The 27,695-nt window shown below is 36.1% G+C and overlaps 1 protein-coding gene across 1 annotated transcript; it reads right to left on the bottom strand.

Annotated features, from left to right (window-relative positions):
• Positions 1-278: 278 nt before the first annotated feature.
• Positions 279-27,322, bottom strand: LOC144534605 (Fc receptor-like protein 5). Its single transcript, XM_078276611.1, is given in 31 exon segments — positions 279-1,180; positions 1,285-1,350; positions 2,689-2,748; positions 2,852-2,914; positions 4,127-4,224; positions 4,309-4,324; positions 4,463-4,576; positions 4,726-4,968; positions 5,909-6,175; positions 7,265-7,561; positions 7,736-7,895; positions 7,989-7,999; positions 8,347-8,616; positions 8,764-9,072; positions 9,943-10,212; positions 10,361-10,669; positions 11,531-11,800; positions 11,949-12,242; positions 12,647-12,740; positions 17,195-17,413; positions 22,304-22,344; positions 22,465-22,527; positions 22,733-22,783; positions 22,901-22,998; positions 23,083-23,098; positions 23,238-23,351; positions 23,500-23,592; positions 23,595-23,741; positions 24,877-25,146; positions 27,073-27,099; positions 27,233-27,322. Coding segments are annotated over 31 exon segments (4,395 nt in total). The 5' UTR covers positions 27,270-27,322; the 3' UTR covers positions 279-1,172.
• Between the last annotated feature and the right edge of the window lie 373 nt (positions 27,323-27,695).

A 27,695-nucleotide genomic window follows, 5' to 3' on the forward strand; every position in this document is an offset into this window, starting at 1 on the left:
GTACTCTAGCAGATTAACATTTAGTTTTACATAAATACAGAAACCCACAGGAACATGCTCTAACCTTTCAAAAAAGACTAAATTAAAGAAACCCTCTATGAGAAATACAAGTGATTTACAGAGCAGATACAATAAGAAAAGAAATATTTTCTGAAAATCAATATCATGTCCACTTCAGGGCTTTTGCCAAGCTTGGTAGTGTCAGAAGAATACTGTGGGATTTGCTTCACCAGTTTGGCTGTCCACTCAAACAAGCAATTAAAAACACAACTGACACATTACTGCATAACTAAGTTTATTGATGCATACAAATGCTAAAAAAAGGATTTTAACTTTGGGTAAAGTTAAATACATAGAGTAACTATCAATACATTATTTAGGCAGAGGAAATATATACAAGTAACAGCAGGTTATATTACATCTATTAAAGGTGCTCTAAGTGATGTCACATGTTTTTTAGGCTACATTTTTTGTCACATACAGCAAACATCTCCTCTCTATCCGGTAGCTGCCTGTCCCCTGATCACACTGTAAAAAAACGCGGTCTCTGTAGACAGCCCAGGCTCCATAAATGCCAACAAAAATAAACTGTGCCAACCTGCACCACGAAACATAACAGTCTTCCAGCGTTCCATCCAATAACTGACAAGAAGGATTTGGGGGTGGGGGTTTGGGGGTTAGTGCGCGGAAGCACGGAAGGGAGGGAGAGGGGACGGGATGAGATATATGAAAATACTTCGAACGTCAACAAGAAGTGCCATCACCCAACATCGCTTAGAGCACCTTTACAGTAATGGTAGATGACCATCCTGGATCTTTCTTAACACTGAAAAGATGCAAACTTTAAAGCAGCTGGTTACTAAAGCTCAAATATACTGAATCAATCTATTCTGTTGGAGCTGTTTTTTGGAATAGCTTTCCTACAAAGACCTTAAAAAACTAAATACAAAATGACTGTAAAAATGAAAGATATTAATGCAGTGCATTAATATTAAATGAAAATATGCCTGAGTAGTCATGTGCTGAGAGATATTAAATCCACATTATAGAATTCTTTCGTATGATCTACGATCAAGTTAACTGTACATGAGCATGTCTGATATTTGGATAGCAGGGGTGCACACAATCATTTTATAAAAGAAGCTGTCAACTGTTTGTCGATACACCTCTCCTTACAGACCTGGAGGCAAACAAAAACACAAACAAAGATATATTGTTATTCAAGATGTAAGGATGCTAATAAATAATCCTTGAAGTATGCACATCATATGGCCGCATTATTACCAAGAGCTGTTTGTGGTTTAACTTCAGAATAAACTGTTTCATCAGTTGCTGAAGAAGTTGATTTCCCTATAAATGGAGAGGTGTTCAGTTTAAAACAATTGCAAAAAAATTTAATAATAAAAAATGATAATATACTGAACTGTCAGGTACAACGTCTCCACTAATACCAAGAATGAATGTAATGCAGTACTCAAACTGGCCACATAGATAATTATATAGCTTTTACACAATGTAATAATGTATGCAAACTGTTCGTGAGAAATACAAAAGTAAAATAAACATGCATTACTAAAAAAGACACTTAAGCAAAGAATAAAAACAAAACATTCTAAACGACTATGATTTTAAAAATATTGAACACATTACATAATGCAAATTACTAGACCAACATGTTGGACAATAACAACTGCAGGTGAATGCAAACTCTACTTACCTTTCTTCTTCTTGACTTTAGCTTCATTGCGGTAGTCGATTTAGGGCGTACATCGATTGTCATCTAAAAACAGAAACCAGATCTCAGGATGTATTGCTCAGCAGAATATATATGTATATATATATATATATATATATATATATATATATATATATATATATATATATATAAATAAATAACAATAAATATACTGTACTGTACAGCTGGATGTCATCCATCCATGAACAGAGTGACAGGTAGAATGAAAATAAAAGAAATGTGGGATGTCTGTGTTAACCCTAACTGTGTAGTAGCATCAGATATAAAAAGTGAAATCATAATGCACACCAATTTGTTGTCGTCACCACACTAACATTTCAGCTAATGTGCCTTTTGTTTGTTCTTTAAGAGTTCGGTTTGGGTCAGAATCCTTTGATGCCGTTATTCAGTAAAGCGCGATGAAACAATGTAATATTGTGCGATACAAATAAACTAAATGTGCAACCATCATTTTAGAGAAGGGACAAATTGGCAGCAAATATTTTACAACACATATTCAAAGACGAAATAATCATGTCAGTGATGAGACTGTTTTTGAATATAACTACCTATAATGGTGTCATTTCATTTGTGTAAGACAAAATGGAGAGGGTGGAGGGATGGTTCCACATACAATCTATTTAATATGCATCAGAATGTTTAGAGAGTAAAACAATAAAAAAAGAACAATACAGTTCATACCATGTCTGTGGGATAGAAACATATTATGAAGAAATGACACAACAGATATAACAATCCCATACTATATATGAAAAACACAAACTAAGAAATACCAAAAGTCTAAAAAGGCCCTAGATGTGTAAGATGTTGTATTTGACAATTTAAAACTCTGGTGATGCCTAGTGGTAGTATGTAACTGCTGACCCATCATTACCTACATCATGGTGTAATGATACGACACATTTCAATACAAACTTTGAGCATGACTGTACCTGCAGTTCCTATATTCACATCAGAGTACACACAGTTCTCCTCTGGGTTATGTTGCTTCCCTGTTAAGAAGATCAGAAGAATCCATAAAATTATTTAAAAACACTTCAGGCCTAAACATTGCTTAACTGTTTTGTATCCATTGTATGCATTTGAAGTACTCACCCTTCTTTCCATTGTTTTTTAATTCAAGCAAAGAATACGTGACATCCTGGGATTCAGCTGTACCTGAAATATACATATTCTTTAGTTACAGGATTTTATATAAATCACTCCTCCTTACATCCTGAAGTGCCCTTAACATGCAGTTTTTTTCATTTCTAACTACCACCGCAAATACTCTATTTCCAAATAAGTGAAATAATCTTACATTTAAATTTCAAATCCGACTTGTTTTGGATTATCTAGTGCCGACTATACAAGGCTGTTTGACTTAAATCAAGTAAGTGTCACTTGCCACGTCTCAATTAACAGTTTATCTTATTTAAGGTGACATTTTCACATCTAGAAACAATAGTAGCACACATCTTATTCATTTGATTATGCACTGGCGGCCAAATTTGCCACTGTTTCAAGCAAATAAAACTAAAATTGGACAGGGCTTTTTTGCAGTGCATGAATCTTCAGTCTTTGATTGATTCATTGATAAGCATAAGCACATTTGAAATAGATTTTGTCCCAAAAGAATAAGAATTGAATGATTCAAACTTCTATAAGTGGATGTCCGCACATTGTTGCATGTCAGGGGGAGAATACGGTTGGAACTTGGATATTATACTTGTTTTCCAGTCCAGAAAAAGCGTATGTGACTCTCAATCATTCAACCACAACGGTGCAATTGGGCTCTAAATATTTTTGGGAACCTATTTACCTTATGGCCCTATGCATTCTACTCAGTGGTAGATTGAAGAGGTTTAACTGTGATATGTCAGTTCATAGTTTGTTCATCTGTTATTCCATTAGTGCTAACCCCAGACTAATTTTCTATTTATATTGTAAAGTTTGAAAAATTGTTTTTCTAAAGCAACATGTTGCCTGTTAAATCCAACTTGTTATAGACGTTGTTGCACACTCGACACTGAAACAGGGACCTATAGGTTCCGGTTCCTATATAAATCTGCACACATTTTGATGCTACGCTTCCAGTTTCTTTTACTAATGACTACTGATTTCTTCTATTCTTACTTAACTGTTGCTCAGAGGGATCTTTGTCTCTTTCTGCCCTTGTTAGTCTGGTTGAACCATTGTAAACCGTTTGTTCTCCATGTACAAAACATGACTCACTATAGAAACCCTTCATAGAAAATAGCATCTATTTGTAAAGAGGACGTCCTTCAACCTAAAAGCATGAAAGACCCTTCAAACAGTAGTCCTCCCAGCCATCTGGCTGTAGCCGGCAGTGTGGTGTATACACACAGTAAAATCAAGATGTGTGCTCACCATGGGGATGAGAGGAATGTTCATTACGTTGATCCTCATTCTGGTTGACCACGTCACTAGTGGCGGAGCCCCAATTGGTGCTCTCAGTCTGGATGGGCCTACAACATGTAGCAAACACATTTAAAAAAGGAACATGGAATGTATTTGCTGCCATGTTCAAAATGAGAGGGTGTTGTACCAACCTGTTAAAGCATGAACCTGTGAAAAAGACATTTGTCGTTACATGGTTTTGTATTGTAAATTGTTATACAGCCATTCTATGTCATGAGATCAGAATACATCTGTGAATTTGAATAATTAAAGCTTAAAACATCTAATAGAAGAAAAATGTCTCACCTTTGGACAGTCTGAAGCGACACAATAGAAGCAGAAGAATAACAAGTATGATTCCACAAACCAGCCCAATAATCAACAGCACAGGAAATGAAGAGCTTTCAGGCCTGGACAGTGCTATAATAAATAATAACTGTTAATAGACTTTTAAACAAACACGACATACACATACAAATCCAGAGGTATAAACATGAACGTATACACATGACGAAAAGAGAGAAACATGGTTTACATGAAAGAAAAGCAGCATTTGTTTTCTAACTCACCTTTAACTGACATCCAGCTCTGTGTGGACACTGTTCCTGAGTGTCGACACTTGTAGAGACCTTCATCTGACTTTGACACTGCAGAGATATTTAGCTCCCTTCTGGTGTCATTTTGAACGACTTCACCATTTCGATAGAATAAAACATTCGAGGAAATAATTTGTCTTCTCGATTTGCAGCTAAGAGTAACAAAATCTCCCTCAGTCACAGGACGGACGGGGCTCACCAGGATAATATCTTCATCTGTAAAACACAAGAATATGAGTTTTCAGTCAGAGATCAGCTGCTGCACAACTTCAGGATGAGTGGATGTAGAATGATGAGAATGGATCACACTTTGTTTTTCTATTTGTAACGCTTGTGTATTTTACACAGTGATTATAAAATGTGACATTTTATCTCATGTACATACAACTTATGTGTAATAGTAACAGTTAACCTTTTACCAAATTAACAACAGGTGTCTACAAGATACTATCAACTACACAGTACTTTTATGGGGATCATTGGCATAAAAACTAAGTACAGATCACCCATAAACCTACACAAAAATACTGTATACTACATCATCATCATCATCATCATCATCATCATCATCATCATCATCATCATCATAATAAGGTGATGGAATGTTGTTCAGCCTAAACAAGGGAGATAGGTGGATTGAAGTTTACTGTTGTGCAGAGCATCTGATTCCCTAACTGGTTGCATAATATTGTAGTATTGTGTAACTACAATATAATGACACTAATATTGAGCTTTTTGAGTGGATGGTTAAAGAAAACATAACATAACAAAATAATTTATATTTGTGATATTTCATTTTTGTCAAATGTGTTGATGTTTACAAAGGTGCTGCTAAATGTTGATGGTACTTACTAATGGTCGAGACTAGCATTGAATTATAATAAAGTAGGCTAAACCATACATACTTTAAAATCTACAAACCATAGAAAAAAATATTTTGGTTAATGTTAGTCATCTACAGTTACTTAAGATACCATGTAGCAGAGTAATGGGCCACACTAAATGTATGTGTACCGTACTCTTCTATGTTGTATACAACATAATTGTAAAAAATATACTGTATGTTGAAACACATAATGGCAATTTTATTATATATATATGGCATTTTCTTTTATATTATTCATAAAAGAACAAAGAAAATGTAATGAACCCATACTCTGTATAGTGATGTTGACTGCGTTGCTGAACTCTCCTGATCCAGACTCACACCAGAACACCGCAGCACTGGGTCTGTTACGGTGTATGGTGCATGTAGATCTGGTCATTGTCCCCCAGTTGGAGCAGTATGACCAGTAACTGTTCTTAGGAAGCCTCTTCACTCTCCACTTAGTAGAGTTTCCCTCACAGCTCAGTGACACAGAGTCAGAGGTGAAGTGTTGCACTCTGTCAGGACTCACTGTGAGAGATGCTGACAAATCAAATTCTGAAAAACAAAACAGGCAAAGTGATTTTAAGATGAAAAAAGCCACAATGCAAATATTCATTTGCTCTAATTGTTTTTGCAGAGGATTCATGCTAACATTGCAACAAGGTGCAGTGTTTTAGTAAAACCATGATATCTATCTTGAAAATGTTTTACCATTTGAGTGAATGATACTGTAGATAACCAAGTGAATACAGGAGCTGCTGGCTCAAAGATGGAAAGTAAAGGTCGGTAGTTTTTACTCTACAAAGATACAGGGAGTGAGTATTTCATATTCTCTTTCAAGGTTTTTTTATTGAATGACAAAATTGCAAAAAACAATTACTGCGCAATGGGATATACATTATTTTCCCCTTTTCAACCAGAACATACCCCCCATATCCCACCCTCCCACCCAATTACAAACAAACCTGTATTAAGGATTACTACAAGAGATAATTTAAAACACAGTCTAAATTATAATACATAAAACATAAAGGTTGAGAAGGTACAGAATGACCAAAAAAATGAAACACACACCTTAAAATCATAATAAAAAAATAAAAATAAAGAAAAAATAAATAAATAAAAATAAAATTAAAGAGAGAAAAAAGAGGGGTGAAGGGAATAGCTACTCTGAAATTGTTGTAGTTGGTTTCTCAAAAAATGACAAGAAGGGGCGACATATTTTGTAAATGTATCCTCAGATCCCTGGGTAGTGTAACGTATTTTCTCTAAATTCATACAGGACATAATGTCTCTAATCCAATGTGAGTGGGAAGGAGGAGCAGGGTCTTTCCAAGTATTTCATATTCAAATGTGCTGCATTGTCTCTCTCAGTGGTTTCCTTTGCCTGAATTTGAAAACTGTGTCTGTCTGTACACCTACCTGACCTCTGACCAGGTGTCTTCTAATTATTGATGTCCTGGCTGTTGTGTGAGGTAACCACTATCATAAGGCTCATAAGGTCACCACAGGTAATTAATGTCTTCAATTGGGGGAGCATGGATATACACAACTAATTATTTTTATAACATAGGCATTACTTTTCAAGATACTGTAGAAACATTTATGAACCAAGGTGAGAAGAACAGACAGAAACAAACCTACCTCCAGACCAGACAAACTTCGGTTCACTGTAATAAGTGTGAAACACTGGATCTCCTCTTGCAGCTCTGCACACATATCCTGCTGTGTGTGTCTGTCCATCAACGATGTAGGAATCCTGTTCAGTCCCATTGGTGCTGCCAGGTAGCAGATCATAGCTGTAGGAGATGTCTGACAGATCAGGAACAGCCTTATACCAGTAGAACCTCCATCCTGCAGATGGATCTTTAACACTGCAGTTCAGAGTTACTGAGGCTCCAGGACTCAGCCATGATGGAGACACAGTGAGGACAGGCCTGTCTGTTGGTAAGAGATTTAACAGAATGAAAACATGTTATGATAGTGGATCAAAAGCATCCTTTGAAATTGGTAAATACAAACTTAAATATTTACGAAAAACATCAAAACAACAAACAAACAACCTGAACATGAATTATTTAATATTCACTTTTAAATAAATGTGATGTCACTTACTGTTTGATACTGTCAATGTAATGGGATCACTCCACTCTGTTGAAGACTGCTGTGCACTTTTCATTCTACCCTTACACCTGTAGGTCCCACTGTGGGAGGCATCAGCAAATGTAATATGGTGTTCATTTAGCTTTAAATGTTTGTTTGAGCTGGGTGTTGTCTATCATCTGTACCTACTTATCCTTTGCAGGGTCACATGGAGCTGAAGCTGATCCTAGCTCATATTGGAGGAGAGCAAGGGTAGACCCTGGACAGGGAGCCAGTCTATCACAGGGTTAACACATAACACAGACTACTATTCACACCAACAGGCAATGTAGACCAGCCAATTAGGTGACTAAGCTTAATTTACCTAATTACCAAATAACCTGCAAGTTAACTAGATTCACACCCAGAACTTTCTTCCTGTGCTGGAGCAGTGTTAAACTGCACCATCATTACACCCTGTTAGTTACTTGATTTTCTTTCTTCATTCCTGTACATATCTCTGCTAATATTACAATGTCTTACTGCGTGGAGATACATAATTGTTATAAATAATATAATAATAAACTTGAAGAAAAAGGTGTTGGAAAACATTTTTAAGGTGTATGAAAGATAGTCCAACTTACACAAGACTTTCAATGTGATGGCTTTACTCCACTCTGTTGAGATATAGGTGTCTCTTTTACCCATACAACGGTATTGTCCACTGTGGGACTCAGTAGCACTGATAATAATGTATGCGTTGTCTGTTAGAAATCTGTTTGAGCTGGTTGTTGTCCATTCATATGTCCACTCAGTGTCTCCTCTATCCTCAATGTCACATCTGAGAGTGATCTTCTCTCCTCTGTATATTTCAGACCAGTTTGGTTGCAGAGTCACAACAGCCTTGTTTGGAACTGTTTGTGGTCATGAATTTCCAGTAAGGATAAAAAAATGACAAAACATTAAATCTAAATCAAAACACTATTTATTGTAATCAATCAATAATTATAAATACAAAATAGTTTTTTTTATTGAGTTAAAAAGACTGATGCCAAACTCACGTTTTTTGTTGACATTAATGGGATTGCTGTAGTCTGTGTAGTAGACAGGGCTACCTCTTCCTCCTCTGCACCAGTAGACTCCTCCTACTGAGACACTGATCCGTTTATTTGGGGGGAAGACAACATCTTGTGAGGTCAGGGGTTTAGAGGTTTTCTCTTCTCTGTACCAGAAGTATTTCCAACCAGATGAAGACGATGATGATGATGATGATGATGATGATGCTCTGTTCAGAGAGCAGGTCAGGGTCACACTGCCCCCTACTGGAATGTCTGTGTTAACAGCAGTCAGTTTGGCCCGGGGTTTGTATGCTGTTATAAATTGAAACAAAGAAATAAAAATGGTTATTATTGTCCCTTTTTAGCTCTTGGATTATGTGCCGTTCAGTTTAGAACAAAGACAAAATAAGTTCTTTACTTTTCCTGTGAATAAACCCAATCAAAATACCTTGATGGCAATAAATAAATTATTAAGAATAAATGATGAATTTCACCCATTCTTGGAGGTGAAATACTAACTAAAGCAAGGCCAAAGAAAATATTAGTTAACTCCTTAATTTTTTATTTTAATCAATAAAGAAGTACATTTCGAGTGCTACTGTGCATTTATTGGTCGCTCCTCTTGAGCTGTATCATAGTGAACAGTTTCACTGTGGTTTTTCCTTTTTTTGGAAGACAACTATAACATTAATACCGTAGTATCTATGTATCTATGTATCTATCATCTGTACCTACTTATCCTTTGCAGGGTCACATGGAGCTGAAGCTGATCCTAGCTCATATTGGAGGAGAGCAAGGGTAGACCCTGGACATGGAGCCAGTCTATCACAGGGTTAACACATAACACAGACTACTATTCACACCAACAGGCAATGTAGACCAGCCAATTAGGTGACTAATCTTAATTTACCTAACTACCAATTAACCTGCAAGTTAACTAGGTTCACACCCAGAACTTTCTTCCTGTGCTGGAGCAGTGTTAAACTGCACCATCATTACACCCTGTTAGTTACGTGATTTTCTTTCTTCATTCCTGTACATATCTCTGCTAATAAAAAATAAATAAATTACAATGTCTTACTGCGTGGAGATACATAATTGTTATAAATAATATAATAATAAACTTGAAGAAAAAGGTGTTGGAAAACATTTTTAAGGTGTATGAAAGATAGTCCAACTTACACAAGACTTTCAATGTGATGGCTTTACTCCACTCTGTTGAGATATAGGTGTCTCTTTTACCCATACAATGGTATTGTCCACTGTGGGACTCAGTAGCACTGATAATAATGTATGCGTTGTCTGTTAGAAATCTGTTTGAGCTGGTTGTTGTCCATTCATATGTCCACTCAGTGTCTCCTCTATCCTCAATATCACATCTGAGAGTGATCTTCTCTCCTCTGTATATTTCAGACCAGTTTGGTTGCAGAGTCACAACAGCCTTGTTTGGAACTGTTCGTGGTCATGAATTTCCAGTAAGGATAAAAAAATGACAAAACATTAAATCTAAACCAAAACACTATTTATTGTAATCAATCTAATAATTATGAATACAAAATTGTTTTTTTTATTCAGTTAAAAAGACTGATGCCAAACTCACGTTTTTTGTTGACAGAGATTGAATCACTGTAGTCTGTGTAGTAGACAGGGCTACCTCTTCCTCCTCTGCACCAGTAGACTCCTCCTACTGAGACACTGATCCGTTTATTTGGGGGGAAGACAGCATCTTGTATGGTCAGGGGTTTAGAGGTTTTCTCTCCTCTGTACCAGAAGTATTTCCAACCAGATGAAGACGATGATGATGATGATGATGATAATGATGCTCTGTTCAGAGAGCAGGTCAGGGTCACACTGCCCCCTACTGGAATGTCTGTGTTAACAGCAGTCAGTTTGGCCCGGGGTTTGTATGCTGTTATAAATTGAAACAAAGAAATAAAAATGGTTATTATTGTCCCTTTTTAGCTCTTGGATTATGTGCCGTTCAGTTTAGAACAAAGACAAAATAAGTTCTTTACTTTTCCTGTGAATAAACCCAATCAAAATACCTTGATGGCAATAAATAAATTATTAAGAATAAATGATGAATTTCACCCATTCTTGGAGGTGAAATACTAACTAAAGCAAGGCCAAAGAAAATATTAGTTAACTCCTTAATTTTTTATTTTAATCAATAAAGAAGTACATTTCGAGTGCTACTGTGCATTTATTGGTTGCTCCTCTTGAGCTGTATCATAGTGAACAGTTTCACTGTGGTTTTTCCTTTTTTTGGAAGACAACTATAACATTAATACCATAGTATCTATGTATCTATCATCTGTACCTACTTATCCTTTGCAGGGTCACATGGAGCTGAAGCTGATCCTAGCTCATATTGGAGGAGAGCAAGGGTAGACCCTGGACAGGGAGCCAGTCTATCACAGGGTTAACACATAACACAGACTACTATTCACACCAACAGGCAATGTAGACCAGCCAATTAGGTGACTAATCTTAATTTACCTAACTACCAATTAACCTGCAAGTTAACTAGGTTCACACCCAGAACTTTCTTCCTGTGCTGGAGCAGTGTTAAACTGCACCATCATTACACCCTGTTAGTTACTTGATTTTCTTTCTTCATTCCTGTACATATCTCTGCTAATAAAAAAAAAAAAATTACAATGTCTTACTGCGTGGAGATACATAATTGTTATAAATAATATAATAATAAACTTGAAGAAAAAGGTGTTGGAAAACATTTTTAAGGTGTATGAAAGATGGTCCAACTTACACAAGACTTTCAATGTGATGGCTTCACTCCACTCTGTTGAGGTATAGGTGTCTCTTCTACCCATACAACGGTATTGTCCACTGTGGGACTCAGTAGCACTGATAATAATGTATGCGTTGCCTGTTGGAAATCTGTTTGAGCTGGGTGTTCTCCATTCATATGTCCACTCAGTGTCTCCTCTATCCTCAATGTCACATCTGAGAGTGATCTTCTCTCCTCTGTATATTTCAGACCAGTTTGGTTGCAGAGTCACAACAGCCTTGTTTGGAACTGTTTGTGGTCATGAATTTCCAGTAAGGATAAAAAAATGACAAAACATTAAATCTAAATCAAAACACTATTTATTGTAATCAATCTAATAATTATGAATGCAAAATTGTTTTTTTTATTCAGTTAAAAAGACTGATGCCAAACTCACGTTTTTTGATGACATTAATGGGATCGCTGTACTCTGTGTAGTAAACAGGCTCTCCTCTTCCTCCTCTGCACCAGTAGACTCCTCCTACTGAGACACTGATTGTTTCATTTGAGAGAAGAACAGCATCTTGTGAGGTCAGGGGTTCAGAGGTTTTCTCTCCTCTGTACCAGAAGTATTTCCAACCAGATGATGATGATGATGATGATGATGATGATGATGATAACGGGTTCACAGAGCAGGTCAGGGTCACACTGCCCCCTGCTGAAACTTTGCTCAGTTGGGCCTTTGGTTGGGCTGTTTCATTTAGAACAAAGACATAAAAAGTAGTAATTATTGTCCCTGTGATCTAGTCCAGTTTGAAAGATAATTCAAATGAATAATACATTTTCATCCAGCATCCTTGGTGGTGCTACAACTAATTGTAGGAAATAATACAGAAAATATTTAATCACTTGTGTGGTATAGTAAACTGATGGATATCAATAACAACTAGGTTATCACACTTATTAACCACTGAAGTTGTTGGTAAAATTAACCTAACATGGAAACAAGTCAGAACCAAGACACTTTTAATGATAATTTAAACTCAGCCTTCTCTTTTTCTCTTTGTTAAGTTTTCAGTGTCTCTACGATAATGCAGAGAAATCATCACTTTGCTTCACTCTTGGAATGCCTGCCTTAGTATAAAAACTACTTACGTTCCATTTTCAGTTTTATTGGTTCAGATTCTTCGTCTTCAAATTTACACGTGTAAGAGCTCCCATCTGATTTTACTTGAACTGTGTTTTTTTGATATTATCAGTGACTGATGGTTTTGTGTCTATTTGAATAGGAGATCCGTCTTTGTAGAAGACAGCATTCTTCTCCTCTGTCTGAGTACGATGTCTACAGCGCAGAGTCACTGATTCTCCTTCAAACAAAGTGGATGCAGGAGTTTCCAGGATCACATCTTTGTCTGTAACAAAGGTCATACCTTGTTTTACTAAATGAGCTCAATTAAATTAACCTATAGTAAACAAATGTTTAAAAAAAGTATCAGCGATTAATGTTTTCAATATATTTTGATTTGATATCATCATTATCATTACATGATGTGAGCAGCTGAACCCTGCCCATCTTTTCTTCTTATTTTAGTTCTCATGATTATGTGATCATTGGTCATTTACACAAAAGTACAGGATTACAGTTACACAGCTTCATACACAGCATCAGTGGTCAAACTTTGAGGTCTCTTAGTTTTTACACTAGATTAACAACATGTATACATTATATATTATCACTTTGCCAAACAGGGTGATCATATCAACAAGGCTCTTAATAAATAAGTCGTGAAGTTAGTCATAGTGGTAAAACTTACCTGATACAGTTAGAGAGACTTTATTACTTTCTTTTTCTAAAACGTGACCAGATGTGATCACCAATGCACTGGTATACACCACTGTCACCTGTAACTAGTGGTTGTAAAGTATGTCTCTTATTTGAGTTGAAGGAGAGGAATACTCGACCATCCATCAAGATTGAGTAATACCAGTCGGTGTCTTCTCCTTCCCTCATGTCACATATGAAGGTAACAGACTCTCCGGTAAATAAAGTGGACCAGTTTGGTTCAATGGTCAACACAGCATCTAGAAACCAACACAAGATACAGAGTAAAAAGTATTTTCTTTTTATTCAATGTATTTATCATACACTGACAAAACAGAACACAGAAAGAGGATGTGGTGAAAAGTGATGCAGTTGGTGATTTGTCATGAGTGAATATATAAAAAGAAATGAAATTATACAATTACCTTGAGCATGTCCACAGTAGAGGAGCGCTAAAATTAAGTTTGAAATCTCATCAGACATCAAACTGACAGAAACTATCAAATACATAATAACCTCAGGTATTTAACAAGTGTTATCAATGGTGACTATGATTTAAACAGAGAAAGTCACTGATGTACTCACAGAATAACCCCAGCACACAGAGCACAGTGTGTCTCATGTTCACATCCAGCACCGACACCGTCGCTCTGCTGCTCTGCTACCTTGTATAGTAATGCAACAGAAAGAGAGAAGTTATATTTCATACTCAGTAAAGCCTGTCTAATAATACTTCCCTTTCACACAAAGCTCAGGCAGCTACAGCAGTTTTGACCACAGAATACTTTGACATAGTTATACTTCCTGTCCACTGCAAATACATATTAACCTAAACTCTTGTGCAAAAGTTTGTGCCTGGTACCTAAAACATGTTCAATAGAAATTGGTATAAACAAGTAATTATTGCACATCCATTAAATATGAGACCATTTAATTTAATCATATCACCATATACATAGCTAACATTTTATTGTGTGTTAATTTAGTGTATGTTGTGCATAGACTGACAGTACTGTGATGAGGTTTGTGTTGTGTGTGTATATATATTTACACATGTATGATTATATTGTGTAGGTTTTGACACTGAACCCCAAATTTCTACTGATGCTGCGCCATCGGTGTGTGAATATGCATGAATGTTTATTGTCTGATGAGCAGGTGGCACCTTGTACGGCAGCCTCAGCCACTAGTGTATAAATGTGTGTGTGAATGGTGAATGGTACCTGTACTATGTAAAAGCGCTTTGAGTAGTCGTTGAGACTAGAAAAGCGCTATAAAAATACAGGCCATTTACATTCTGATTACTTAATAGAGCAACAACAATTGTGGTGATGTTATAGTAGCTTAGAATACAAGAGAGCACTCGTGGAAATGAAAATATATATAGTAGATATAGTAGATCCAGTGTAATATAAGCGCTTTTTCACACTAAACTTAGCCCCAAGCTAAGGGAGCATTTTCTTTTTTGTAAGAAAATATGCCCCATGTTCCCAATTCACATTACAAAATGAAGCTGCAGTACCAGTGAAACGCATCCCATAACCTCAGTATAGAATATGTAGATGTTGTCACCTTGTTTAAAGTTTGGTTGCAACCCCAGACACAGGAAATGACAAACTGTCTGCATGATTGGACTCACAAAAGCAAGCGAGAAGTAAGCATTGTATTTTTTTCTTTGCCTTACTTAAGTTTTTTATCTTGGCGCAAAATAAATCAGCATAGTTATTGCAATATTGAAAATTAGGTGATTAAAAATGATAACAATATCTGAACACAATAGTAGTTGTGTAGTTTTAAATGTTGTCATCTACCACTCGTTATGGATCTAAAAATAAAATCACAACAAACAACTTCAATTTTAATAAGTTTAGCATTTTTTCTGTTTTCATTTCTTAAGACTTTATGTGGCCTGTGGGCTGCAAAACTGTAAAATGGAGTTAACATCTCTAATAAATCGGAATATCTGTGTGTGTGTGTGTGTGTGTGTGTGTGTGTGTGTGTGTGTGTGTGTGTGTGTGTGTGTGTGCGTGTCTGTCTGTCTTTGAAATATCTCACGGCCCTTTGCTGTCATTCCCCCTCTCTCTCCTCTTTCATGTCTTCAGCTGTCCTATATTAATAAAGGCCTAAAAATGCCCAAAAAAAACAACACACAATGCTAAATAAAACACATCACATTCATTATTAATTTAACTTTTATTTTTCAGCAAATTGTATATCCAAATAAAATACACATTTTCTATATGCAAAATATTGGATATGTGGAAATATTAATTGGTCATGTGACAAGGGCTAGGAAGATAGAAATAAAGTGCAACACACAATTTATTTCTTACAGCAGCAAGTGCTCTACAGTGATTTCAATATGTTTCTACTTTTAAACTGGCCTCAAAAACAAACTACACAGTTGCCATACAATGTGTGTTTAGAGTATATATCCATTTACCAAATGGAAAGGCAGCGATTGGCAGAACAGGCAGCAGACACCCTGCAGTAGACACCACACAAACGAAAGCCAGACACTATATCTTATTAAGTTGCTGTAGCTGTTAATTCACCACTTGTTTAACTGTGCTGCTAACTTATAACACTAATAAGAATACTGTCGGCAAAATACCCCCCGCAAATCAAATCCATACTTTCAAATTAACCTTCAAGCCACTAAGCCTGTTTGGAAATAAACACCTCTGCTGAAATGTTAAATTTGTTAACAATAATAATGACGAGACGAGACAGCACCGCCGGCATTAAACACTGACTGTGGCGATATCAACATGTATCGTTGACGAAAAAAGACAACACTAAAATGAAGTTCAACAAAAAACTCAATTTATTTGCATTGCCTTCCACCTTTTCGTCTGTGTGGTTTTTGCATATGAAGTGCTTTAAGGTCCTTCTGTAAGTCATTTTGGGGTACAATGGTTCTGGAGAAAGTTAAGAGCAGCAGGACCACAGACCAAGCTATTGGCCTGTTCCAAACAGGCACAATTTGCACTGTAGTTTGTTGCTACAAAAACTTCAGATACTAAGTGCAAAAAGGGGAAATCAAATGAACAGAAAAACTGAAATATAACGCTGCATGTTCAATTGTGCTATAAAGATGACTTTGAAACTAGAGCCTGAGAAGGAACAAGCAATGCCAATAGTTCTCAGCATGGGTCGAAAAAAACTTTCCAGTTCCTCTTAACACATAAACCATGTGTTGCTGTGATAACAAGAAAAATGAAAATGTCATCACCACATTCACGCCAGAGCGCGGATGTGTTCATAAACAGAAAAGAGAGAAAATTTCCTGTGTACAGGATATATACATTAATATTAATAAGTGGTAGAAATTTAGTCAAGTGCCAAGGATCCATAATAGATTAGAGCAATAAAAGCACAATTTCTATAACAGAATGTTTTGAAAACGACAGATGGTGACATAAGGAAATGGGGCCACATGCTCTTAATTAGACATTTAACAGATAAGCCACAAAACTCTCAAAACTGAGATCAGAGGAAACTATAAGATCTTAAATAACAACTTTTTCACATATTGTATGAAATACTAATATGACAATAAACAGGGATGTACAAAGGCTACAGGAGGCCAACAATCTTAAATCCCTACAGTGTATTTTACTTGGATCTTCATGTCATTTTTATTGGTAAACTAGACAGAAGACTTTTTTGAAGTCACAATGAAAAAGAAGTATATGCATTTAAAGAGGTGGTTGATAAATATATCATGTTGATGTCATGAAAGGTTTGAGGAAATCTCAGAGCCGGTCTTAAGATAAATACTGCAAGATGAAGAACCATACACATCTTTAGGACTCCCATACTAATCTTGGATAAAGAAATCTGCAGACCAAGAAGACCTGTAAACTGTAATCCCTGACATGTGTATATCCTGCTGTGTGTGTCTGTCCATCAACGATGTAGGAATCCTGTTCAGTCCCGTTGGTGCTGCCAGGTAGCAGATCATAGCTGTAGGAGATGTCTGACAGATCAGGAACAGCCTTATACCAGTAGAACCTCCATCCTGCAGATGGATCTTTAACACTGCAGCTCAGAGTTACTGAGGCTCCAGGACTCAGCCATGATGGAGACACAGGGCCCTGTTTACACGTACGTGGTTATTTTGAAAAACGGAGACATTTCCCTTCGTTTGTGCCCTTCGTTTACACGCAAACGGAGAATTCCTGCCAGAGTGGAGAAATCTTCGTTTGCGCGTTGCATGTAAACTGAGACAAACGGAGGGTTAAGCAGCCGAGGAAGTGAGGAAGAGAAGAGAGAGGAAGTGATTCGCTGTTGTTGATTCTGATTGGCTAACGTGGGGGCTTGAGCTTCTCGTTACACTGCCACCTACAGTTTGGCATGCTCTTGGCGGCATATACATGGAGTACGTGTAAAGCGAACACTTTTCTGAAAACTGACAGCTGCGCACAATGTTATTTTTGAAAAGCGTAGTGGTTGAAATGTCCTTTTATGAAAATAGTCGGCCACGTGTAAACGTAGCCACAGTGAGGACAGGCTGAGGTTTATCTGTTGGAAAGTGATTTCACAGAATGAAAACATGTTATGATAGTGGATGAAAAGCATCCTGTGAAACTGGTGAATGAAAACATGAATGTTTATTAACATATGAACTAAAACAAACTATTTAATATTCACTTTTAAATACATGTGATGCCACTCACTGTTCGATACTGTCAATTCAATGGGATCACGCCAGTCTGTTGAAACACATATCATTAAAGAAATCGTCTTCAAATACATTACAGCTTATTATACCTTAAAAAAAGTTAAATGAATCATGCATGATGTTAGGTCAGATTTGCCTTCTTCCAACTAATGGCAAATGCTAACTGACCTGTAATAAAACACTAGTACTTTACTAAAAAGTTCTAAATGATCAACATTTTTAATCTACCATTCATTGTAATGTATGTCTTGTAGCTAAAGGTCAGGCCCGGATTGGCTAATCGGGAGCACTGGGAAAATTCCCGGTGGGCCGGTCTGTTTTTTTTGGCCGCGAGGGCCGTTGTTGTCATGGCACTGGGTTGAAATATGGATGCTGTCCCTAGGCTGCCTGCACTCACAGCAGCCCCACTTTTTATTTATTATTTTACCGCAATCCCATCTTTTTTATTTATTATTTTACCGCAGTCCCACTCTTTTTATTTATTATTTTACCGCAGTCCCACTCTTTTTATTTATTATTTTACCGCAGCCCCACTCTTTTTTTATTTAATATTTTCTCGCAGAGTGCAGCCTGCAGGTTAATGATGACGTGATTATCGTTTGACTCCCTTGGCCCCGCCCCCGACACGGCACCTTGCAAGTTGCTCAAAATAAAAAAAAGTCAGATAAAAATGGATGACAGGAAGCGCAAAGGCGGCGCTGAAAAGGCCAGAATAAAAAAAAGAAGAAAGCTTTTGGAAACTGACGCGGCCAAACTGTTCTAAGCTGAGCACATTTATGAAGACGACGAGGCCGTTAAGTAAGCTATATAACGTTAAGGTAGTTAGGAGCAGTGCAAGATGCTAGCGACCATGCAAAACAACGTTGTCTGCAAACCACCGTTCATGTATCAAACCTTTTCTTGTACCTCTTCAGCAGCAGCCGCCTCTAGTCCGGTTTGCTGCTAACAGTGAAGAGCAAGGCCCAGTAACGTTACCAAGCTCCACTCATGAGCCCAACACACCAGAATGGGTCAGGTAGGATTGTCATTCAGAAGAACTAATAGTAATGAAGAGCCCTGCTCAATGAAAAATGCCCTGAGATGATTAATGATACCTGATGATTCAGCAATACATTAATGAAACAGACTTGACTTGATTTGAAAGTTTTGTAAAAAAGGGTATATTTGTGGTGAGAAATAAATGTAAAAAATGTCATTTAGTGTCAGAAACAGAGCCTAATGCTCTCACTGTGAAAGACACAGGTAAGCTGCTGTTGTACCATAGTGTGTGAATAAGCAAACATTATCACTGAAAAAAAATGCTTTTCTTACTTAGTATCTTACTTGTTTCCAGTTCAAATATCAAAATATTCTTCATTCAAGATACATTTAGTAGACAAGTGAAATGGCATAAGAAATTATGTCTTGTTTTCTGAAAAAAAAAACTAAAAATTAAGTGATTTTGTTTTTTTGTTGTTGCTTAATACAAGCTAAATCTAAAACAATTATTTTTCTTACCCCATTGGCAGATAATGTAGCTTGTTTTAAGCAAAACATCACTTAATTTTGAGGTGTTTTTTCATACTTGTTTAGTAAATGCATCTTGATGTAAGATTTTTTTTTTAGATATTTGGACTGGAAACGAGACAAAAATACTAAGTAAGTGATCACATTAGTTACAATATAACAACTTTCTATGCCCAAGTGTTACTAGTGACCCATTATGTTTTTAATCAAACGATAGTGAATATACAAAGCCCACGATTGAAAGGGAATAGGATAAAAGTAATATGAATTAAGCCTGCATATTTTTCCATTTGGAAATTTTCATTTTATTTTAATCTTTATTTTTTTATTTTGTTTTATATATTTGTTTTTTTGTTAGATTTTTTTTCTTCATTTCAATGTTTAGATATTTATGAATACTAATTCTTAAAGAAAAATAGATTCTGATACTGTCCTGTTATTTACTGTTCTAATAAATCTTCACTGTGAAGCAAAACTTAGGCTACTGTTTTTGCACTGAATTGGAAATGATGATATTTTTCAAAAAATACAATGAATTACAAGGCTGTAGAGAACAGTGCGCCTATTGCAGACTTATATTCTGAGGTTTTAATTACATTATTTTAATATAGTCAGTCGTGAACTAAAGTGGGCCGGTCTAAGGCATGAAACTCCAGGGCTGAAAATGAGTCCCAATCCGGCCCTGCTAAAGGTTATGTTGTAGGGAACACTGTAAGGCTAAATTAGGAGTAAAATGTCAGTAGAAGAAATGAAATGATCTTAGATAATAGTTCATGAGAACCAGGAGCACAAATGCTGAATTAATACATTTAATCACCTAAAATCAGCTTCATAACTTGATAACAACTCAAAAATCTATACGTTTCCTAACTTAAAAACACCTACTTCATATGGAAGATGACATGATTACAGCCTGTTTTTATCAAACCTTGTGTAAATAGTTTCATTTTCAAATGCTATTACAATTTGTATGCATCAAATCTGCAATATCGCAAAAAAGAACAAGAAGCATTTTTAATCTACTCAAAATAATTTTTCATAATTTAATATCAACGTTTATGAAACTATTAAACCCATACAACACTTTGTTTCCTGTTTGCTGGGTGCAGCAAACCAGTGTCACCGCATCCAGGGCTTATCGCTTAAAGAACTACCAACAAGCCAGAGCTTTTTTCCACCTATCCCAGAATAGATAAGCGGTGTAGCCAGACTACACTCCAGTGCTGACACAGCACTGTGGAGATAGGTCTGGCAATGTCAGATTTTGTCTTGATCTCCTCAGATTTTGTTTGTGCTTGTTCTGTTTCTGACATCTCCCTTTACTACCAATACAATAGCGATCAATGAAGTTTGAATGAATGGAATACAACAGCAACATGTCTTTCCAGAGCAAAGGTCTCAGTTCACTTCTGCCAAACTTGGTCGTATCAGAGAGAATACTGAGGGATGTGTTTATCCAGTTTAGCTGTCCAGTCAAGAAAGTAAAAAACACAGCTGACGTCTTACTGCTGAAAAAAAAGTTTATTGATGCAAAAATGCTAAAAATAAAGATTTTAAGAACACAAAAGATTTAAATCCTTTTAGGTGAAAATGAAATACAGTAGCTATCAATACATTTTTTTAGACAGAGGAAAACGTGTACATGCCATAGGATATGTGGTTTAACAGCAGATCATTACACATATTAAGTTAATTGTTGATCATGCTGGATCTTTCTCAAGTGACATTGAAAAAAGATGCAGACTCTGGTTGCTAAAGCTTAAATGTACTGTATCAAACTGTTGCTGTTTTCTACAAATTACTACAAATACAAATGACAAACTGACTGAATTTAAAATAATTGAAATAATAATAATGCAGTGTATGAAAAACTAAGTAGGAATATGCCTCAATAGTCTTGTATATCGTATGCTATTCCTTTATATCATAAATTAACTGTACAAAAATTCCAAGCATGTTTAATAATAGGACAGCAGAGGTGCACACAATAACATAATAACAATAACTTAATGAAATGCTGTTAACCACTTTTCTTTGTCGATAAAGTTCTCTTTATAGATCTGAAAGAAAACCTTTTGTCTTGTCTTTTTTTGAGAGTTTGGTCTGGGCCAGAATCTGTGGATTCTGTGATTCAGTTACAGTTAATTGTTAATGAAACATTGTATATCATACTGTGTAATATAAACAGACAGACGTCTTTATATGGAACTATACTTTCAGATAAGGGACAAATTGGCAGAATTTTTTTTATATATATATATAATACAAATGTTCAACTATTTATAATGGTACCACCTCTGTTGTGTTATACAAAATGGAGAAAATGGAAAGGGGATTTCTATGTACGGTATGCAACAGCATGACTAGAGTAAAAAAAATGTGAGACTACATCATATGTATGTATGTATGTATGTGTATATATATATATAGATATAGATATATATACATTTAAATCTGAATATGTGAGATTTAAATATATATAAACAAGGCACAACATACAATAACAATATAACAATCACATACTGTATATGAAAAACACTAATATAGGCCCTACCCACAAGCGGAATAAATACACAAAAAGTCTGAAAGGCCCTACATTGGTGAGGGATTTGACAATTTGCAACTCTGGTGATGCTCAGTGGTAAATAATATGTAGTAGCTACCCAAGGTGACTAATTGAGATTAATTGAAGTGCTGACTCATAATTACTTATGGTGTAATGATATGACACATTTGAATACAAACTTTAAGCTTGACTGTTGTTAATGTTAACTCTACTTGCAGTTTATAACTTCACATCAGAGTAAATAGAGCTCTCCTTTGGTTCATGTTGCTTCCCTGTTAAGATGATCAGATAAAAAGGACATGAATAAATCAATACCTTTTTTGAAGCTTTTTCAGGTCAAAACATCTCTTAACTGTTAATATGTATTTGTTGCATGTATTTGAAGTACTCACCGCTCATTCCAATGCTTTTAAGTTCAATCAAAGACAAGGTGACATCCTGGGATTCAGCTGAACCTGAAATATACATATTCTTTAGTTACAGGATTTTATATAAATCACTCTTAATCAGTCCTCTTAAATCATGCAGATGTTGCATGTTTGTCAAGGAAAACAAGAATAGAACAATATGAAGTTTGAAGACTTGTGGTAGCTGGACATCCTGACTTATGTTAAAGAAAGGATAGGGCATTTTTGCATAGTAAAATTGCATATACTGTACCATTTGTATTGTCTTCAGAGCATTTGATTGTTTCATAGAGACAAGCATCACCTACAGAGCCGTGAAAATCAAGTCAAGGTCAAGTTAACCATTTGAATCACATGGTACTCTTTAAACGTCCTTTGATTATTTAAATGTATCTTTAAAGGTGTCAAAATGTGTGCTTACCATGGAGAAGAGTGGAATATACATTACGTTGATCCTCATTCTGGTTGACCACGTCACTAGTGGCGGAGCCCCGATTGGTGCTCTCAGTCTGGATGGGCCTACAACATGTAGCAAACACATTTAAAAAAGGAACATGGAATGTATTTGCTGCCATGTTCAAAATGAGAAGGTGTTGTACCAACCTGTTAAAGCATGAATCTGTGAAAAAGACATTTGTCGTTACATGGTTTTGTATTGTAAATTGTTATACAGACATTCTATGTCATGAGATCAGAATACATCTGTGAATTTGAATAATTAAAGCTTAAAACATCTAATAGAAGAAAAAATGTCTCACCTTTGGACAGTCTGAGGCGACACAATAGAAGCAGAAGAATAACAAGTATGATTCCACAAACCAGCCCAATAATCAACAGCACAGGAAATGAAGAGCTTTCAGGCCTGGACAGTGCTATAATAAATAATAACTGTTAATAGACTTTTAAACAAACACGACATACACATACAAATCCAGAGGTATAAACATGAACGTATACACATGACGAAAAAGAGAAACATGGTTTACATGAAAGAAAAGCAGCATTTGTTTTCTAACTCACCTTTAACTGACATCCAGCTCTGTGTGGACACTGTTCCTGAGTGTCGACACTTGTAGAGACCTTCATCTGACTTTGACACTGCAGAGATGTTAGCTCCCTTCTGGTGTCATTTTGAATGACTTCACCATTTCGATAGAATAAAACATTCGAGGAAATAATTTGTCTTCTCGATTTGCAGCTAAGAGTAACAAAATCTCCCTCAGTCACAGGACGGACGGGGCTCACCAGGATAATATCTTCATCTGTAAAACACAAGAATATGAGTTTTCAGTCAGAGATCAGCTGCTGCACAACTTCAGGATGAGTGGATGTAGAATGATGAGAATGGATCACACTTTGTTTTTCTATTTGTAACGCTTGTATATTTTACACAGTGATTATAAAATGTGATGTTTTATTCAGTCCCATTGGTGCTGCCAGGTAGCAGATCATAGCTGTAGGAGATGTCTGACAGATCAGGAACAGCCTTATACCAGTAGAACCTCCATCCTGCAGATGGATCTTTAACACTGCAGTTCAGAGTTACTGAGGCTCCAGGACTCAGCCATGATGGAGACACAGTGAGGACAGGCTGAGGTTTATCTGTTGGTAAGAGATTTAACAGAATGAAAACATGTTATGAAAGTGGATCAAAAGCATCCTTTGAAATTGGTAAATACAAACTTAAATATTTACGAAAAACATCAAAACAACAAACAAACAACCTGAACATGAATTATTTAATATTCACTTTTAAATAAATGTGATGTCACTTACTGTTTGATACTGTCAATGTAATGGGATCACTCCACTCTGTTGAAGACTGCTGTGCACTTTTCATTCTACCCTTACACCTGTAGGTCCCACTGTGGGAGGCATCAGCAAATGTAATATGGTGTTCATTTAGCTTTAAATGTTTGTTTGAGCTGGGTGTTGTCTATCATCTGTACCTACTTATCCTTTGCAGGGTCACATGGAGCTGAAGCTGATCCTAGCTCATATTGGAGGAGAGCAGGGTAGACCCTGGACAGGGAGCCAGTCTATCACAGGGTTAACACATAACACAGACTACTATTCACACCAACAGGCAATGTAGACCAGCCAGTTAGGTGACTAATCTTAATTTACCTAACTACCAATTAACCTGCAAGTTAACTAGGTTCACACCCAGAACTTTCTTCCTGTGCTGGAGCAGTGTTAAACTGCACCATCATTACACCCTGTTAGTTACTTGATTTTCTTTCTTCATTCCTGTACATATCTCTGCTAATAAAAAAAAATAATTAGAATGTCTTACTGCGTGGAGATACATAATTGTTATAAATAATATAATAATAAAGTTGAAGAAAAAGGTGTTGGAAAACATTTTTAAGGTGTATGAAAGATGGTCCAACTTACACAAGACTTTCAATGTGATGGCTTCACTCCACTCTGTTGAGGTATAGGTGTCTCTTCTACCCATACAACGGTATTGTCCACTGTGGGACTCAGTAGCACTGACAATAATGTATGTGTTGTCTGTTAGAAATCTGTTTGAGCTGGGTGTTGTCCATTCATATGTCCACTCAGTGTCTCCTCTATCCTCAATGTCACATCTGAGAGTGATCTTCTCTCCTCTGTATATTTCAGACCAGTTTGGTTGCAGAGTCACAACAGCCTTGTTTGGAACTGTTTGTGGTCATGGATTTCCAGTAAGGATAAAAAAATGACAAAACATTAAATCTAAATCAAAACACTATTTATTGTAATCAATCTAATAATTATGAATACAATTTTTTTTTATTCAGTTAAAAAGACTGATGCCAAACTCACGTTTTTTTGATGACATTAATGGGATTGCTGTAGTCTGTGTAGTAAACAGGCTCTCCTCTTCCTCCTCTGCACCAGTAGACTCCTCCTACTGAGACACTGATTGTTTCATTTGAGAGAAGAACAGCATCTTGTGAGGTCAGGGGTTCAGAGGTTTTCTCTCCTCTGTACAAGAAGTATTTCCAACCAGATGATGATGATGATGATGATGATGATGATGATGATGGGTTCACAGAGCAGGTCAGGGTCACACTGCCCCCTGCTGAAAACTTTGCTCAGTTGGGCCTTTGGTTGGGCTGTTTCATTTAGAACAAAGACATAAAAAGTAGTAATTATTGTCCCTGTGATCTAGTCCAGTTTGAAAGATAATTCAAATGAATAATACATTTTCATCCAGCATCCTTGGTGGTGCTACAACTAATTGTAGGAAATAATACAGAAAATATTTAATCACTTGTGTGGTATAGTAAACTGATGGATATCAATAACAACTAGGTTATCACACTTATTAACCACTGAAGTTGTTGGTAAAATTAACCTAACATGGAAACAAGTCAGAACCAAGACACTTTTAATGATAATTTAAACTCAGCCTTCTCTTTTTTCTCTTTGTTAAGTTTTCAGTGTCTCTACGATAATGCAGAGAAATCATCACTTTGCTTCACTCTTGGAATGCCTGCCTTAGTATAAAAAACTACTTATGTTCCATTTTCAGTTTTATTGGTTCAGATTCTTCGTCTTCAAATTTACACGTGTAAGAGCTCCCATCTGATTTTACTTGAACTGTGTTTTTTGATATTATCAGTGACTGATGGTTTGTGTCTATTTGAATAGGAGATCCGTCTTTGTAGAAGACAGCATTCTTCTCCTCTGTCTGAGTACGATGTCTACAGCGCAGAGTCACTGATTCTCCTTCAAACAAAGTGGATGCAGGAGTTTCCAGGATCACATCTTTGTCTGTAACAAAGGTCATACCTTGTTTTACTAAATGAGCTCAATTAAATTAACCTATAGTAAACAAATGTTTAAAAAGTATCAGCGATTAATGTTTTCAATATATTTTGATTTGATATCATCATTATCATTACATGATGTGAGCAGCTGAACCCTGCCCATCTTTCTTCTTATTTTAGTTCTCATGATTATGATCATTGGTCATTTACACAAAGTACAGGATTACAGTTACACAGCTTCATACACAGCATCAGTGGTCAAACTTTGAGGTCTGTTAGTTTTTACACTAGATTAACAACATGCATACATTATATATTATCACTTTGCCAAACAGGGTGATCATATCAACAAGGCTCTTAATAAATAAGTCGTGAAGTTAGTCATAGTGGTAAAACTTACCTGATACAGTTAGAGAGACTTTATTACTTTCTTTTCTAAAACGTGACCAGATGTGATCACCAATGCACTGGTATACACCACTGTCACCTGTAACTAGTGGTTGTAAAGTATGTCTCTTATTTGAGTTGAAGGAGAGGAATACTCGACCATCCATCAAGATTGAGTAATACCAGTCGGTGTCTTCTCCTTCCCTCATGTCACATATGAAGGTAACAGACTCTCCGGTAAATAAAGTGGACCAGTTTGGTTCAATGGTCAACACAGCATCTAGAAACCAACACAAGATACAAAGTAAAAAGTATTTTCTTTTTATTCAATGTATTTATCATACACTTACAAAACAGAACACAGAAAGAGGATATGGTGAAAAGTGATGCAGTTGGTGATTTGTCATGAGTGAATATATAAAAAGAAATAAAATTATACAATTACCTTGAGCATGTCCACAGTAGAGGAGCGCTAAAATTAAGTTTGAAATCTCATCAGACATCAAAGTGACAGAAACTATCAAATACATGATAACCTCAGGTATTTAACAAGTGTTATCAATGGTGACTATTATTTAAACAGAGAAAGTCACTGATGTACTCACAGAATAACCCCAGCACACAGAGCACAGTGTGTCTCATGTTCACATCCAGCACCAACACCGTCGCTCTGCTGCTCTGCTACCTTGTATAGTAATGCAACAGAAAGTAATAATAATAATACTTCCCTTTCACACAAAGCTCAAGCAGCTACAGCAGTTTTGACCACAGAATACTTTGACATAGTTATACTTCCTGTCCACTGCAAATACATATTAGCCTAAACTCTTGTGCAAAAGTTTGTGCCTGGTACCTAAAACATGTTCAATAGAAATTGGTATAAACAAGTAATTATTGCACATCCATTAAATATGAGACCATTTAATTTAATCATATCACCATATACATAGCTAACATTTTATTGTGTGTTAATTTAGTGTATGTTGTGCATAGACTGACAGTACTGTGATGAGGTTTGTGTTGTGTGTGTATATATATTTACACATGTATGATTATATTGTGTAGGTT

This window comes from Sander vitreus, chromosome 19 (genome assembly GCF_031162955.1).
Source record: "Sander vitreus isolate 19-12246 chromosome 19, sanVit1, whole genome shotgun sequence".
NCBI classification, from domain to species: domain Eukaryota; kingdom Metazoa; phylum Chordata; class Actinopteri; order Perciformes; family Percidae; genus Sander; species Sander vitreus.